The sequence below is a fragment of the Cololabis saira genome, chromosome 17, assembly GCF_033807715.1.
Source record: "Cololabis saira isolate AMF1-May2022 chromosome 17, fColSai1.1, whole genome shotgun sequence".
Lineage (NCBI taxonomy): Eukaryota > Metazoa > Chordata > Actinopteri > Beloniformes > Belonidae > Cololabis > Cololabis saira.
The window spans coordinates 26779875-26797133 of NC_084603.1; the positions used below are offsets into that span (position 1 = coordinate 26779875).

The 17259-nt window shown below is 41.5% G+C and overlaps 3 protein-coding genes across 10 annotated transcripts in view; 2 read left to right on the forward strand and 1 right to left on the reverse strand.

The window, feature by feature from the left end:
- cep170aa (centrosomal protein 170Aa) overlaps positions 1–9455 on the forward strand; it is a 38181-nt gene extending 28726 nt beyond the window's left edge. For 2 of the 8 annotated variants that reach the window (XM_061746007.1, XM_061746008.1), the window contains exons 13-23: positions 1255–1341; positions 2071–2188; positions 2285–3847; positions 4575–4625; positions 6049–6316; positions 6458–6689; positions 7057–7224; positions 7346–7434; positions 7587–7680; positions 7780–7831; positions 8066–9455. In XM_061746007.1, the coding sequence (XP_061601991.1) occupies positions 1255–1341; positions 2071–2188; positions 2285–3847; positions 4575–4625; positions 6049–6316; positions 6458–6689; positions 7057–7224; positions 7346–7434; positions 7587–7680; positions 7780–7831; positions 8066–8397 (3054 nt within the window). In that variant the 3' untranslated portion in view covers positions 8398–9455. The remainder of the gene's footprint in view (positions 1–1254; positions 1342–2070; positions 2189–2284; positions 3848–4574; positions 4626–6048; positions 6317–6457; positions 6690–7056; positions 7225–7345; positions 7435–7586; positions 7681–7779; positions 7832–8065) is intronic. The other 6 variants (XM_061746012.1, XM_061746011.1, XM_061746014.1 and 3 more) reach the window with 6 other exon arrangements.
- Positions 9456–11523: 2068 nt separating this feature from the next.
- Positions 11524–13160, reverse strand: hint1 (histidine triad nucleotide binding protein 1). Its single transcript, XM_061745199.1, has 3 exons — positions 13002–13160; positions 12327–12431; positions 11524–11823 (listed from the first exon to the last, which is right to left on the reverse strand). The coding sequence occupies exons 1-3, from the start codon at positions 13110–13112 to the stop codon at positions 11659–11661; spliced, it is 381 nt and encodes a 126-aa protein (XP_061601183.1). The 5' UTR covers positions 13113–13160; the 3' UTR covers positions 11524–11658.
- A 1333-nt stretch (positions 13161–14493) lies between these two features.
- On the forward strand, positions 14494–16206 carry lyrm7 (LYR motif containing 7). Its single transcript, XM_061745308.1, has 5 exons — positions 14494–14564; positions 14753–14825; positions 15048–15118; positions 15614–15695; positions 15859–16206. Exons 1-5 carry the CDS (start codon positions 14547–14549, stop codon positions 15927–15929), a joined length of 315 nt encoding a protein of 104 aa, XP_061601292.1. The 5' UTR covers positions 14494–14546; the 3' UTR covers positions 15930–16206.
- The last annotated feature ends 1053 nt before the right edge of the window (positions 16207–17259 follow it).

Below are 17259 nucleotides of genomic sequence, written 5' to 3' on the forward strand. Positions count from 1 at the left end.
CATCATCTCCCAGGGAGATGCTACGGGACGTTGCATAGTCTTGATGTAGCGGTTATTTGAAGGACTGTCATTGAAGATTGACTGTTTTGATGTTGTCTAAGTTCTGATCAAACTAAACACTCCAGCAATTATGTGAAAGAAACAAATACTTTCCTTTACCGTGAACGTAGGGGTTGAAATCACCAATGCATAATGACACAAACTGCAAGGTTAACAGTGTCCTTTATCCTTGCTTTGTTGGCACATTCATGGGTAGTGGGTCCTGTGAGACCACCTGGTGTTGTTGCCACTAAAAACAACGCTATCATCTCTCCATTACCTTGCTTGACCGCTGTCCCCTCGGTACTCCTAATGCATCTGTAACAGCCTGGAGTAACATGCTCCGTCAAGCACCGCCATGTTTTATGAAACTATGCTCCAGGGAGGTTGAAAAACCATCAATGTCAAACTGCTGCCTCCGTCTCGTAGTGCAGCGGTTACAAAATACACCTGAAAGGGACCAACGATTACACTTGATGAGAGGTGATTCCGCCAGTGTCAGATTCAGTGTGGTATTTATAGGAAAATGCAGAAAAGGTGTATAAAGTACATAAAAAATGTCTTCATAGTCACTGATATAACATAAAAGTTTACTGGGCATTATAATTCTTAACCATCAGACTCAGACATTGAGGCCGGCAGCACATAAACTTATTTTTAGCAGGTTAAGTTGCTGCCAGAGTGGCGATTACAGTTTACAGTTCCATAAACTTAATGTAGGATTTGCAAAATGACAACTTCCAGGGGTTTATATCCCTTCAAGGGCGGTATGCAGGTGCTATCTTTATGTCGAACAGTGATGTCATTAGTGGGGTGTAATTTCTTGTCAGTCCGAGTTCATTGCATTCTGAACTGGAAGTGTTGTCATGCTAATTCCTGTAATTAGCTGACACACTAATTGGTGCACTGCTCACAGCTGTCCTCTCCCTCTCTTTCCTGTTTTTGTTAATTGTGTGCGTGCGTGATTTCTGGTTGTTCTGATTGTACTGATTCAGTGCAACTAGGAAATGCAGATCAGCACTTTAATTTAGAAAAAAAAATATTCTGTTGGTTGAGTTCACTTTTGAAAATCAGAGGGACCACGAAATGTTTTTCTAAAATGCATATAAAGCATGCATAATGTTATAACATTTGCATAAATAGCATGATCAAAATACACAAATTCTTTTATGCTCTCATTTGTGTTGTTGTCGATTACGTTGCACACACTTGTAGGTGTTTGGTGTGCAGGAAAACACGGACACCTCCGGCCTGTCGGACCTGAAAGGAGAAGGAAAGGAGACAGGAAAGACTGGAAAAGAGGTAGAAAACATGTTTTTCATCTGTATATGACAAACCGATACAACACTCATGACTCATTTTTTATCAGCTTCCTCTTGTTTCACAACTACAATATTTCATTGGACCTTGCATGAAAGTGGTAGAAAAAAGATTCACGGCTGAGTTTTGTAATGTGAGTCACAATCACTCCTGTGACTTGACCGCTTCATTCCACAAGACTGTTCATGGGAGGAGACCAGGCCTCCCAGACAGTGACCTAGATCAAACTGAGATGAGGAAAGACTTGAGCAGCCCTCCAGGCGGTTTCAGAAGAGGGATAGAACTGCAGAGACAGTTCAACTGTCTGTCTTTTATGCCACGAGGAGCAATCTTTTTGCCTTTCTTGCCAGTTATTATAAAGACATAGTGGTGTGGCCGTCCAACCTTGAATTATTTCTGGACTAGACACTGTTCCTAGTGGAACCAGTAATAAAAGCAGAGGACTCATTTCTGTGTGTTTCATGAGATTTATACTGACAAACAGAAATGATTATAATTATTACTAAATCAGAACAGGACAGACACGGCTGCAGAATCCTATTCTACTTATCTTTATGTGGAACTTTCTGTATCCCACAGAATCATTTTTACATAAATTTGGATGTGAAGAATGTGATGCTCCGGGATTTCCCAGAGAGACTTCCCTTTATTCCAGCTCTTAAAGTTTCCTTCTTGTTTCTTCATCCTTCATCTTCATCTCTGTGTCTTTAGGCTCTTCCCGGGGACTCGAGCTGGGTTTCTCAGTGGGCCAATTTAGCTGCCAATCACACCAGAACAGATCCAGAGGGTTCTGGTGCGGAGGCAACCACTTTCTTGCACAAAGAGAGAGGTATACACTTATTTAAATCTCAGAGAATAACGGGTCAGGAAATTAAAAACATAAAATAGTAAAAACCTGTGTTAAATAAATTGTTTTTGTGCCTAGGAGCTGATTCCTTTGAGTCTGGCGTAGCCCCCGGTAAAGGTGAATCCTCTTCCAGTCTGGCTGACCGTAAACGCAGGACCCTCCCCCAGCTGCCGGTGGATGACCCCAAGGCTAAATCCACTCCCAAAGCTCTGCGGTCCGAGATCGGGGAGAAACAGGACACTGAGCCCCAGGAGAAAGAGAACAAGGGGGACGGGGAGTCCCCGCCTCACATGGACGACGCTGACATGACCGGTAAACAGAGGCAGAGCGCCACCTCCTCCCCATCCAAGGGTCCTCTCCGCACGTCCAGCAGCGCTGAACGTAGGAAGAGGTCACAGGAGGGGAAAGGAGGAGGGGTAGGAGAAGGAGGAGATAAGTCTGGGAAGCCTCTGGTCCGGCAGGGAAGCTTCACTATCGAGAAGCCGAGCGCTAGCGTCCCCGCGGAGCTCATCCCTCGCATCAACCGGGGCGGCAGCGGGCGTGAACGCAGCGACTCCGTCGGCAGCATGGATACCGCTACACTGCTGAAGGACACCGAAGCCGTCATGGCGTTCCTAGAGGCTAAACTGAGAGATGAGAACAAACTAGAGCAGAAAAGTAGCAAATCTAGCGTCACTTCACAGGGTTTAGGTTCTGGTCTCCCCCTCCGGACTGATTCCATATCTCCTGAATCAGACGTGGACACAACCAGCACAGCGAGTCATGTGACTGGAGAAGCAGAGGGGAAGGGTGTACAGAAGCGCCGTTCTTTCAGCAGCATGCACCGGGAGAAGAGCAACATCAGTACAGCCTCCAAGACGGGAGCCACGAATGCCAGTGCCCGTGAGCGCCTGGAGAGGAAGACCAAAAGTAGAACAGGTGAAGCAACAAGCAGGACTGATGCACGCCGCTCTACTCAGCCGCACTCGGGCTCTTCCAGAGCACGCCAGCCTTCTGTGGACCTCACTGACGATGACCAGACTTCCTCCTTCCCCATCTCAGACATCCTCTCCTCAGACCAGGAGACCTACTCCGGACCCCTGGGCCACTCCGCGTACAGACGCGGCTCGGAGGACGTCCTGTCCAAACTCGACAGCAGGTCTTCGAAAACGTCCATCAGTAGCTCATCCAAATCCAGGGGGACTCTCCAAGCGGCCACGGCCTCCTCCATGAACAAGCAGGCGGCGCTGCCGCAGCCCCGGCCCACCAGGGCCTCCCTCCTCCGCCGGGCCAGACTAGGGGACACGTCCGATACGGATCTAGCCGATGCAGACAGGGTCTCCGTGGCGTCCGAGGTGTCCACCACCAGCTCCACCTCTAAACCGCCGTCCGGTCGGAAGGGATTGTCCAGGCTGGACCTGCTGGCTCAGCCGCGGAGGACCCGCGTGGGCTCCATTTCAGCTCGCAGTGACTCTGAGTGCACGGTGACCCGGAGCTCCACCTCCTCACCCCGCCTGTCAGCGGAGACCGCTCTGCGCCTCGGCCTGCGCTCGTCAACATCCACAGAGAACAGACTCACACCCAGGATGAGAGCCAACAGCGTGTCCAAACTGAACGAGACAAAGACGAGGACCACTACGTCTGGATACTGCTCACCCACAGGTGAAGGACTTTTCTTTTCATAGACAAACTTAACACAAACAGAATAAATGATGCAACAATATCATCAAATAAAAAGTCTACCATATTTTCCGCACTATAAGGCGCACCTTCAATAAATAACGTATTTTAAAACTGTTTCCATATATAAGGCGCACCGCATTATGAGGTGCTACAGTAGAGGCTGGGGTTACGTTATGCATCCATTAGACCAAGGGTCGGCAACCCTTTTTTTTTCCTCTCTCTTATTGCCCTCAATAAATATATCTATTAGAAAAATTTAAAATAAATAAATAAATCCAGGTCATTCCAGGGTCTTTTACTACCCTGTTAGGCTTGCAACTGGGGGTGGGGAGCTAAAACCCTTGAAAAAGAACTGTTTTGCAGCTTCTTGCGTGTGCTGGCACTCTGTAACTCCTCCAGTGTAGTTAATTTAGCCTGGAGTGCGGAGACGGATTGGATTACGTTCCAGCATGTCATGAGGCGTCTACGTATATATGCCTATGGTTGCGAGACCTGTTGCGGCTCAATATTGATCCATATATAAGGTGCACCGGATTATAAGGTGCATGGTCAGCTTTTGAAAAAATTGAAGGCTTTTAGGTGCGCCTTATAGTGCGGAAAATACGGTAATTCATCAATTTTTAATGGTAAATGATGTTTGTCAGCGTAAACATTTACCTTACATTTCTATGGTGATGAACTTGTGCACTTGGTTTTCATCATCCAGAGGGCTCTCTGCCCGAACCTGCAGGTGATGATGCAGAGGAAGAGCTGATGGGTACTGTACCAGAAGCATAGAGTCGACCTGGAGTGTGTGTGTGTGTGTGTGTGTGTGTGTGTGTGTGTGTGTGTGTGTGTGTGTGTGTGTGTGTGTGTGTGTGTGTGTGTGTGTGTGTGTGTGTGTGTGTGTGTGTGTGTGTGTTAGGGCTGGGCGATTTTGGACAAAAATAAAATCCCGATTTTTTTTCTCTGAAAACTCGATTTCGATTTCGATTTTTTTGGTAAAATTACAAAAGACAATGGAATAAATTGTTTCAAATATTTTATCTTTATTTTTAAAGAAAAATAGCAAACAAAGTTCCCTATTGGGAATGAAGTGCAATTGAAAGATACTGTAAATCCTCCTTGAGTTTAGTAAAGTGACAACATTTACAATTTTCTTGACCAAACAAAGATGACTAGACAAGCTCTGTCTGTAATGCAGCCAGCTGCAAAAAAGGAAAATCGATTTTCCGATTTTCCTTTTTTTAACATCGTCTTGATTAATAAATCCGATTTAGATTTAAAATCGATTAATCGCACAGCCCTAGTGTGTGTGTGTGTGTGTCAGACCTGGGTCACAACAATATAAGCTGTGACTGAGCTTTTCTAACCAAAAGCAGTGTGTTTTAGTCATTTTTACTAATAATAATGAAACATATTGTGACATTTTTCAAATGTTCGTCAAATTCATCCAAACTTATCTGTTTCTTTTAGTGGATTAATAGTTTCAAGAGTCAAAACATTTAATTAAAGAAAATTCCAGTGACTAAAAGCGAATGTTGAAACATTGATGACCCAGGTCTAGAGTGTATTTCCCTTTTAACTGGTTGTCTCCTCCCTTGAGTCCATTGAGTAACACAATGACGACGACCTTAATACTCCACCCACAGTATAACAGTTTGTCCCATTTTGACATTAATGAGACTAATAAAGGAGGTGTAGCTTCGTCATGGTGTGCCTACTCTAATGGAACAAAAGTGTGACCATTTTTGAAGCAGCTTAACACGCAGCATCATCGCTTCATCTAGGTCAGATGCTTTTGTCAGCTGCCCAGCAGAGAACCCTTAATACCAACTCAAGTAGAGTGTGTTTTTTGCTGTGTTTTGTCTTTGCTAAATATTCTTTCCATCAACATAAACTCAACTTACTAAGATAAAAGTAAATCAAATGCTTTATTTCAACAATATTATTCACATTTTTAATTTATTTTCCACAAGTCGATGTGCTTTTCCTCTCTGATACGTTTCTTAAAATGCTGATTTGCCTCTTTTTTTTTGCAGCATTTAGATTTTGCCAGATCATAGCGGGAATGGCTTGAGGCTGCTTCAGTAACAAAGCCTCTTCTGTGCACATTTATTTACTTCTTTGGTAACGATTTGTTTTCAGAGAATGGAAAGTAATGTTCTCTAACGACTGTTCTCCTCTCCTCGCCCTGACAGTGTCCAGCAGCAGTCGGTGGAGGCGCCTGCCACCAGAATACGGCTCTACCTCAGAGGAAGAGTTTGGCTCCAGCCGCAATTCCTCAAAGCACGGCCCTCGCTCTCACGTGCGGCCTCATCATCTCGTCCAGCACCGCGGCTCAAGACCCGCTTCCACCGCCAGCTCAGGCTCAGCTGTGACGACAGCCGGAGTGGGAATTAAACATCGCATGAAAGAGCAGGAGGAGTATATCAGGGACTGGACGGCGCACAGCGAGGAGATAGCCAGGTATTGATCCATACAGGCCAAAGAAAGCCTAATTCTTCAGCATGAAATGTTGTGATTCATTATTTATGTTTAATGTTCATTGCATATAATCCTGTACATGTCTGGCCTGAGTCCTAAAGCCCCCTGTTTGATGGTTAACAGGTTATTCCCCTGTGTGCGCAGGATCAGCCAGGACCTGGCTAAGGACCTGGCCATCTTGGCTCGCGAGATCCACGATGTGGCCGGTGAGATCGACTCGGTGAGCTCATCGGGCACCGCACCAAGCACCACCGTCAGCACAGCCGCCACTACCCCGGGATCGGCCATCGACACCCGGGAAGAGGTAGGCCCTGCACGTCCCACGCAGCCGGACATACAGGAGAGCATGAAAAAGGTGCCCGATTTTCTTCTCCTATTATTGCCTTACTGTGTGTTTCCATCGCGGCTTTGCCATTCCTCTTGTGTTGCTTGGAAAAAAATGACCTCTCTGCCGCCTCATAGTTTTCACCTGCTGTGAGAGGTTTTCATCTATAATAAAACCATGTCATCCGCTTGCACTCCCGATTTTATCCAATGTTATATTTGCCATGAGGGGGTATTCTTCATTTTCTTCCATCTGATTAAAGTATAACTGCTTCTACATAATAGTTAATTCATTAATATCTCACAATTGAGCATATCCTAATTTACCTGGATTGATACTGGAACTAGATTACTGATATTTATTTCTCTCCTGTGCATCTCCCTTCTCCTTTGTCCAGTTGGTGGATCGAGTATTCGATGAAAGCCTCAACTTCAAGAAGATCCCCCCTGTTATCTCCACCAATAAGGCACCAGAGATCAATGGTAATCCAGTGGAGCACCGACCCCGAGCTCCTGACAGTCTGGAGCCTCGAGCCTTGAGGAGACGTACCTGGAACCGAGAGGAGGTGAGGGCGAAACCAGAGCGCGTGACGCCAGATGTACTTGAATATAGAGGCTTTTCTAAGAAAATCTGCAGGGAACTGTGGATCAGCTTTCGTCACAGTTTCTTTTCCTGCTTGTATTCAGGCGGTGTTGGACAGCTTGCTCCTCCATTCAGTCTCTCAGCTGTCAACCAAGATCAGACACTCTGTCGACAAAACAGCAGGAAAGATCAGGTGACTATACTTTCCGGCGCTCTACTCTTCTATTAATGCACATCTTGCAGTGCTTTTCCTGTACATATAGATTTTTTTTTGGTGCCATTCTGTCGCTTTGTGTAAAAAAATTAACTGGGAGTACACATGCGCTCTGTCCTGTGCCCTTTCAGGATTTTGTTCAAGGATAAGGACAGGAACTGGGAGGAAATTGAGAGCAAACTTAGAGCAGAGAGTGACATGCCACTGCTCAAAACCTCGAACAAGGTACAGAAACCCACGAGTCTGCGTGACATTTCATAATAAGAAGATTCTAGTATTACCGTACTATGATAGTTTTACTATCATTTTCCCTTCTCTCTGCAGGAAATCTCTTCAATTTTGCTTGAACTTAAGAGAGTTGAGAAGCAGCTTCAAGGTAAAGCTGGACGCACATGAACATCACTAACCTGAATTTCCACATTTGTATGAATCATAGTTTTATTTATTTACATTTAAAACTTGTGTGTGGATAAACACTCAGTAGAGACAGTTTAACACTCACATTAACTGTTCATTTGCTCCCTTCTGCACTTCGTTTAATGGACCTTTAATGCAAACATCTATGGTTTACAACTTTAACACACTGATTTTCTCCCTGCTTCTGTCTCAGTGATCAATGTGATGGTAGACCCAGACGGGACTCTGGACGCCTTGGCCAGCCTCGGCCTGCCCAGCCCTACCACCCCAACGAAGCCACTAACCGCCAAAAAAAACCCTCCTTCTGCCACCAGCTCGGGGACGGCACCCCAAGCCAAAGAGTCACTGCCGGAGATCCTTCCTGGGCCTGGTGGTACGACGGGCTCCTCCAAGGTTCAGACTTCCTCTGCCAGCACCGAGGAGAACGCGCGAGACCCCACTGTGGGTCTGGGATTAACGGGAGTCGGCGGGCTGCCGTTTAACCGCATACGTCCCAGTGGAGAAGAGGCCATTGCTCAGAAATGAGCAGGACTGTTTCCACAGAAAAGTGAAAAAAAACAAGTCTGAATTGGAGTGCAGGTTGCTGGTGACAAGTGTAATAAGTTTCTGTTTTTGCCATTCAGCGGATTATAACATTCAACGACTATGAAATGGTAAAAAACACGATTTAGCAAAAGGAATCTTGACTGCAAAAGAAGTTCTTCAGCATATATTTAGATGCTACTCTCTGGTCCTCAACTAATGCATAATGGACATACCCTTAAACCAATACTGACTCATGATGATTTGAGTAGACTGACAGTAACATCTCACCTTCCAGCTGTTCGTGCTCACTGGCCAACGTGGCATCCCGGTGGACTGAAGGCTACCAGTGCAAAGACCCGTGTGGTCGGACAGTCTCCTCCACTCCTTCTGCCTTCTTCATGTGTCTGGACCCTCACTAAGGACATGCCTTAAAACACCCCCTGAATGGTAGCAGCATAACCACATGTCCCCTCAAATAACATCCAAGGCCTCTTTTAAACGTTTAATACAGTATAACATAAGAGACAAAATGAATGCATTGTGAAAAAAAAAGAAAAACACACTTTCTTATGTTTTATTTACATTTTAATGGAATACAACACACTGCAATAATTTATAAGCTCCAGCTCAGAGTATTACAACAGCCTTAAGAATCCACCCTGGCAAACAGCAGTCATAACTACACATGCTTTATACCTGAAGCTATTAAGATTATTTCAGAAATTAACTAGGATTGCTGTTATTTCATTTATGCATTTCAGATTTTTAGCCGTCCATTGAGCCACCTCAGACTGGTTTGTAATGCCTCCCCACTGTTGAGCTCACCTCCGTCTCCCGGTGTGTTTTGCTTTCACCTCCTCCTCTTCTCTCCCGGTTGCTGGAAACTGTCCCCGCAGTAGCATGTACAGGACATGGATGCAAGTCGGTCTGTGTTGACCTTACTGATGGTGGTTTCACTCGACAGTAGCAGACTTTGGAAAACCAATGATTGATAACCAGTTACCAAAGTTTACTGTACTGTATACATACAGTCCATTTCCCAGCTGAAATGAATCTGTTGTGCATTACAGTTCATCTCAATGCCAACTTCTTCTGCAGCTCAGTGATTTCTCTGAATGTCAAATCTCTTCTTCTGTCAGAAATGAAAACTTTGAGAAGCTTATTCTTTATAATCAAACACTATTTTCATCATAGCTGAAATGAAGAATATTTAAAACTGTCCCCATATTTTTTTTTACTATAGTTTGTCCACTTAAGTGTCTTTTTTTTCTTTTAATTATCTCCAATTGGCCTTTTTCTACTTTTTCTCAGTCACAACTAATGTGGCTTCTATGTCAGTGTGTCAATGTATTTGCACAAAACATTTTCTAATATTGCATTGCTGTTATACTTTCTAGTGATTTGATCACATAACTGTTGCTTAAGTACGCAAACGATCTGGACATGAAAAATCTGCTGGAATTAGTTTTAATTAATGTGCCATTCAGAAGAGAATGACTCACGAAAAGGCCTTTTGTTAATAAAAGATAGGAGTCCGTGATTTTTAGGGGAATTAGCCTTCCTCCCATTTTAAGAATTTTGCTTGTAACATGGTTTCATATCGGTGTAAATACTGAAAGCTTAATGTTCTGTTTGTATCGAGGGGGAAGTGCCATCGTACTTGTACTGGAGAATCGCAGACTCCAAACCTAAACCACTTTTTCATTGACTTTGCTGCTTTTTTTGTTACCCCATGGAGACTAACCATTTTCTCAATCTCTCTTCAGCTTATAGTCTGTGTCTAGACTAGAGATAGATAACTTAAAGGCCGTGTATTAGTACTTAGATACTTTGACAATAGTAAATTAGGTACCAGAATCGGTGTCCGTTTTTCTATTTCTAGTATACATTGACCCCAAGTGCCCATCATGCAGACATAAGGGTATCGATTAAAAGAAGAAAAAGGTGTGAGTGTCTACAAATATATATATCTATATATATATAGATATATATATTATTTTGCACATACGGCTGCTTTCTGTGTAGACGCGATGATGGCCTGCATCATATAAGTGATATCACTTTGGCAGTTATCAGATCAGAAGCGACTGCCTTGGCTGTCTAACGCCATTCTGTTTTAACTCTTTTACCTCTTTTCTCTTCTACCCCCCCCATTTATCAGAAAAGAATTAGGGGACTGTGAATGCTAGGTACATGTTTATTTTTTAAATGCTAAATGTGTCATAAGATCAGTGTTCTGTCATTTTATTTTTTATTTTTGTAAAGAAAACCATTTTATTTATTTTATTTTTTTTGTTTTAATATTTTGTGGATGTTTCATGCGTTTTATATTTGACTATCTGCATTTGTTCTTACTGTTAATAAAAAAAGCCATTCACTTGTTTCTGTCGCTTCACTGAGCACCGTCAGTCATCCATGTGACAAAAATCAGCTTCATTATATCTACAGCATAACTGTATTTCTACCAATGCAGGCTTGATTTATCTCAGGATTCATAGGATTGCTTTTCAAAATAAAGCATCCCACCGGGCCATGTTTGTACCAGTATCTCAAACAAATTTGCCATTTCCTTCTCTCTAATAGTTGTTTTTTTTGTGGAAAGATAAACAAAGGACACTGAGTTTTTTGTATATTCAGAGCAGCATTTCCATTGTTCTTACTGAAAAGAAGCAGACCCTGACCCAAGAAGCAACTAATCATGTGTCGACTCGAGAGGCAAATGACTCAGCAACTCCTTTGTGATGTCTGAAGTCTCTTAAACATTTGCATTTTCGACTGTTTGAATCTTTTCACAAGCGGGCTTCGCCAACCAGACCTCCTACAGAAAGTTTTGTTTCATCTACGGAAACATTCAAACCACACTCATCTGAAGTCCGTATTGGTGCCAGAGGCCCAACATTGAACTAAGTTGAGTTCAGCATGCCAACTTGAAAGGCTTACGGTAGCATCTTTCCATTTAAATTACTGCAGAAACACTTTTCGTGTTGACAAACCCATACATCAAGATTATTCTGCATCGAAGGAAATTCTCCTATTTTTCTGCAGTTATGACCTTACAGAGGCCATAATCTCCACGCTTAAAACTGCAATCTTCGGCCCAGTCTAAGAAAGACAATGAAGCATCTCTCTTGTTGTGAACTTTATTAACACGAATGAGTTTTGACATTTTGTTAGACTTGTTTCAGACAATGTGCTCGGTAGTTCTACATGTCACACAACAGATGTTAACATGGTAAAGTGGTGTGTGGAGGGACATGTTAGTTAACCAGGTGGCCACCCCATAGTGCGCCCACCTAAGACGTGGATGTGGATGTGGTAGACTGACTGGCCCCCGTCCGGCCCGTCGTTGATGATAATCCTATAGCCTTTAGTCAGACCCGCCTCTGCAGCGCACTTCTTGGCAACCATCATCAGGTGGCCCAACAACTAAGAGGCACAAAGAGAAACTAATCAGTAAGACAGATGACAACGTGGGGATTTCAACTATGGGCTCAAATTAAAGCCATAAATATTTTGTATCTGTAAATAAACTTTGTACTTGTAGAAATATTTTGTGCGTGTGCAAAAAATATTTGTACTTGCAAAAAATATGCACAAAATATTTCTACAAGTACAAATATTTTTTGCAAGTAGAAATATTTTGTGCGTATGCAAAAAATATTTCTACAAGTACAAATATTTTTTGCAAGTACAAATATTTTTTGCACACGCACAAAATATTTCTACAAGTACAAAGTTTATTTACAGATACAAAATATTTATGGCTTTAATTTGAGCCCATATTCAACCCTCATATGAAAATAGTGTACAAGGAAAGTTGTTGTAAATGCTTCCCTCTAGTGGTCATCCAAGGAAAGACGTTGAACCATGTAGACAAAAAAAGTAATTTCAGTCAATTCCATGAAGAAGAGCCAGTCATCCACACTTACAGCAGCATCACTTTCTTCACATTTGGACAGTTGAACAATTGGCTTTTTTGGGACTACTAGGATATGAGTGGGAGCTTGAGGAGCAACATCAGGGAAGGCAACGCACTGAAATACAAAAGGAACAACGTTAATGTTCAGAAAGCTGTGCAAAGAAGCAGCATCTGCATGACAGTGTCATATTTTGTACAATGTCATGCCTTTTAGCTTTTCACAGACTTTTGTCCAAATGCAAATATGAGCAAAACATTTGCAGGTTGGTGCGATTGGACATGCATCTTTTTTTCTTTTCTTTTTTTTTATGAAAAAAAAACGTTATTAAATATCTGCAAGTAGATCTCATCACATCTTGGTTGCAATCCAACTGGACCTTCAGACACCAAGTGGACGTAAATAGCACTTTAGCAATGCAAAACATGGTGGAAAAAACGGAAAGATATAAGCATTTTTACAGCATATTCATGTCTTCTGTGTCAGTTCGTCTACATTTCAGTCTACATGACCGGTTGAAGACGAGGCTGCTTCTCTGTTGTAGTTTGTAGTATAATAATGACACCGTCCACGACACATGCAGCCTCGTCTATCTGCAGAGCCGCTAGCAGGAAGCCACAGATCCTGCCCCGGGAGCAGCAGCGCTGACTAACCACACGCTGATGAGCCAGGGCTTTAACTTCATACCTGATCATCCTCATATATCAGTTTAGCAGGAATCTCTTTGCGTACGATTTTTCCAAATATCGTGTCTCCGCCGGGCTGGGCGACCTGTGCTTTCGCCGTCTCATCCGCCATGTTGGCGCAACTGCAGAGCGAGTGAGTAGCGTAGCCCCTGGAGTCCTGCGGGAGTGCACCTTCTATAATACATCCATGGAGTGCACCCATAGACATTTACGTAGACGCCGCATTGAGTGGTTTTGCTCGCTGCTGCGATACGTCAACGTGGCCGCCATATTGGATGTGGCAAGTAAACTAATACAAGCGAATGGACTTATTTTCATAAAGCGCCTTTCTACAAATAAATTTACGTTTTACGTCTCATTTATTCATTCACACACGCACTAATATACTTGGGAAACAGTTAGGCACCAAATATAATATATTTAATTTTCTCAGATGGCAAAAATAAGAACTTTATTGATCCTACATAGGGGTAATTCATGTTATATCAACATATTTTCTCATAAAAAAAGAATATTTTACATAAACATATTTTAAAAATTTCTTCTATTTTATTGTCTGAAAAATTGTTCAAATGTTATTTTATTGTCTGAAAAATGGTTCAAATGTTATTTTATTGTCTGAAAAATGTTTTTTTTTTTTTTTTTAAATCTCTGCTTGAGAAAGGTCCTGTGGACCGAAACGTTGTTTGTTTGTTTACCTTATTAAAGTTTTTTGCATTTGACTTGCGGGAGACCCTTTTTTTTCCCTTGGTTCACTCCTACCTACTCCAACGCACCTGTTTTACCAAGTCTTTTTTAGGTGTGCATCAGCCTCCAGACCTTTACATAAACATAAACCATTTTTCAGATTTTTTTCAGTTATTTTATTGTCTGAAAAATGGTTCAAATGTTATTTTATTGTCTGAAAAATGGTTCAAATATGTTATTTTGCTACTTGAAAAATGTAAAATATGTTTTGTTGATGAGAAAATGTTTCTCTATTTTTGTGAGGGGGGATATATATTGTTTTTCGGCACTACCTACCTTGTTCTCTATAGCTGGTATAACATGAATTACTCCTATGTGCGATCAATAAAGTTCTTATTTTTGACATCTGAGAAAAATAAATATATATTTGTTGCGTAACTGTTTCCCAAGTATGTGTGTGTGTGTGTGTGTGTGTGTGTGTGTGTGTGTGTGTGTGTGTGTGTGTGTGTGTGTGTGTGTGTGTGTGTGTGTGTGTGTGTGTGTGTGTGTGTGTGTGTGTGTGTGTGAATGAATAAATGAGACGTAAAACGTACATTTCTTTGTAGAAAGGCGCTTTATGAAAATAAGTCAATTTACTTGTATTAGTTTACAGCGCAGTCTTGCCACATCCAATATGGCGGCCACGTTGACGTATCGCAGCAGCGGGCGAGACCACTCGATGCGGCGTCTGGTTGCGCCTCCTCCTGAACTACGCTGCACGCTGATTGGTTACCGGGACGCGTCATTAATAAAGCTTCGCTGATTGGTCAACGCCAGTGTTTACGTTTACAATCGCCGGAAGTGAACACATAAACTCAACATGGGGACGCGTTTGAAGGTGAGGATCTTAAATGTGCATGCTTTATAACCCAAAAAACACAAGACGTTGTCTTTTGTACGGAACTACTAGTTAATTTAATTTAGCTGCGTTGTATGTTTTAGGAAGTTGTTTAAATCGCCGCATGCAGTATTTGTTTGAGTTCATGTGACATCTGTCAAGCTGAACGTATGTTCATATGAATGCAGGTCCTACGGGTGTTTAAAACCCTGCACAGAACAGGGAGGGAGGTTTTTAAAGATGATGAAAGAGCACTGACAGGTGAGTGTTGGTTTGATTTTTTTTTTTTTCCTTTCACTTTTTTTAAAATGGTATGTTAATAAGAGCTGTCATTTGCCTATTTACCGTACAGTGAGCGAAAATAACCGAGTCAAATTCCCTGTCTTGTTTGACCTGACTTGGCCAAATAAACATGATTCTGATTCTGATGAAAAAAATCTGTAAAATGAAATAATGTAAAGCAACTGTTATCTGTCTCAAAAGCTGCAAGATTAAAAATCAATGAAGAATTCAGGAAAAACAAAGAAGAACCATCAGAAGAAAACATTCAGAAGGTATATTCACGTTTTTTTATTCACTAGTTTGTTCATATGCCATTGTATTCTGTCATTGATTTTGGAGACATGGATCATACACTACCAATCTTTCTGACAGCTATGTCTTTTGCACGACCTTTTGTTGGATATTACAGTTGTTACTGTTACAGTTGACCTGGTCGTGTTGTTTATAATGTAATGTCTCTTTGGGTATTAATTAAGTAATAATGAATTGATAACATGCCTACATTTACAATTTCTCTTGTTGTCATTGAACACACCCCTCAAATTATCAGTGTTAATATCAGCTGCTGTGGGGATCGTCAGTATTACCAGATACTACAGTTAAAGTACTTTTTAAACACCGGCAACACTTCTAATAAAAAACTTTACATGCAGATTTCCAGTTGACCCATGAGGCATTTTATGTGTGTATCTAGAACTCAGCTCTATTATAATTTGTATTTTGGTTCCTCCACACCCTGAAAATGTCATTATCTGTTTCTTTTACAGATGATTAAAATGGGCTCAGATGTGGAAACTGTTCTTCGGCAGGCGGTTTTACAAGTGGAACACGTTGGAGAACGTCAGCTCTGTATGATATGATTTTCTTTTCCTATTCTCATTGAAAACATATTTATACATTCAAAAAATACAGATGAGGATGCCAGAAGTCAAAACTTTGCTGTGATATATTTTGATGACTTCTGTCATGATTTAAGTAAATGATTGATCTTCACCTTCTCTGTGCCTGCTAGTGCTTCGACCCAGAGAGAGCCTCCTGCTGGAAAACGTACCGTATTGCGACGAACCCAGGAAAAAGTCATGATGGAGTATCTCATTGTGTCTTATTCATAAGCAAAGACTCTCATTCATCACTGTCTCATGCAGTTTAATGGATTTACCTAAAAGCATTTGAAGTTGTTCCTCAGCAAACGCATTATAAAGACTTTCAATGATCCAAGGATGCTTTATTGTCACATTCAGAAGACCTTAAGTGAAATTAAAGTTCCTCCAAACTAAGTGAGCTTTATTTTTTTTTAAATAAGTTTAAATAAATGTGCTTTCAAATTGTTGAATCTAATAAAAAAATGTGTACACACTGACTTTGTATTCTCCAAATTGTTTTTTCTTTTAGTAAGATGAAGAGATTATTGCTTTTGTTTTATCCTAATCAAATAATTTGGCGTCTATACTTCATTCCTCACAGATTATATCGACACTGAGATTTTGGGGAGTGTTGTGCAAAAACTTAATCCCTTACTTAATCTTAATTGATGTTGTCTTGAAGCCATTTCAGCAATAAACTGGGTTAGAAGGGAATCGATTTTTCGTTTGAGCCACTGAATTGTTTTTCAAAGTTGTCGATCGTCGTGTTCAGCAGAGATACTCAAGTAATGCAAGCAGTGTCTTGAAGGTACAAGATACGACATTGTTATGGTAACCTTTGTTGAGAAACAAATTAGTATGTGTAATGAACGTGGCCCCTCCCACCATAAAAAACTTTAGCCTTTTTATTTCATAGTATATTAAGATAAATAAAAAATAAACAAACATGAATTGTAATTGAAATCTGAAAAAAGTAACATGTTAAAATCACCAAATGACCTGGTGAACATGCAGACACAAGGCTCTTATCAATGTGTCACCTTCAAAGAAGACAAACTGATTTACTGACAAAATATGGTACTCTTTCCCCTCCGATGGCCTGTTGATGAAGATCAGAATAAATGTTTTGCCAAATTATACAGTCAAAATATTATTGTTTATTTTAAAGTCTTAAATAATATCTCTAAGGTAAAGTTTGTCCTTCACTTGCAGCACAAATATGTTTTCTTTTTTATTCAAAATTGTTCAATAATCATGTCAAACTAACTTGAAAAAACATTGTTCAGTGATATCCAGTTGTAGTCATTTGAGCCACTGAGTTATTTGCTAGTCCGTTATCTCCACTCCCAAATTCTCAAGGTACTCTCTGATTAACCCTGCTCTGTGGGGGTGAGCGTGGACACATTTTTCATGGGCGTAACCCACATACCGTACTCAGTTCTGCTGCTCATCCCAAACATGCATGTTCCTTATAAATGTGGCACCACCTAAAAGTGAAGCATTGTTACAATAAAGAAATGTCCTCACTTTTTGTGATAACTTATACCACA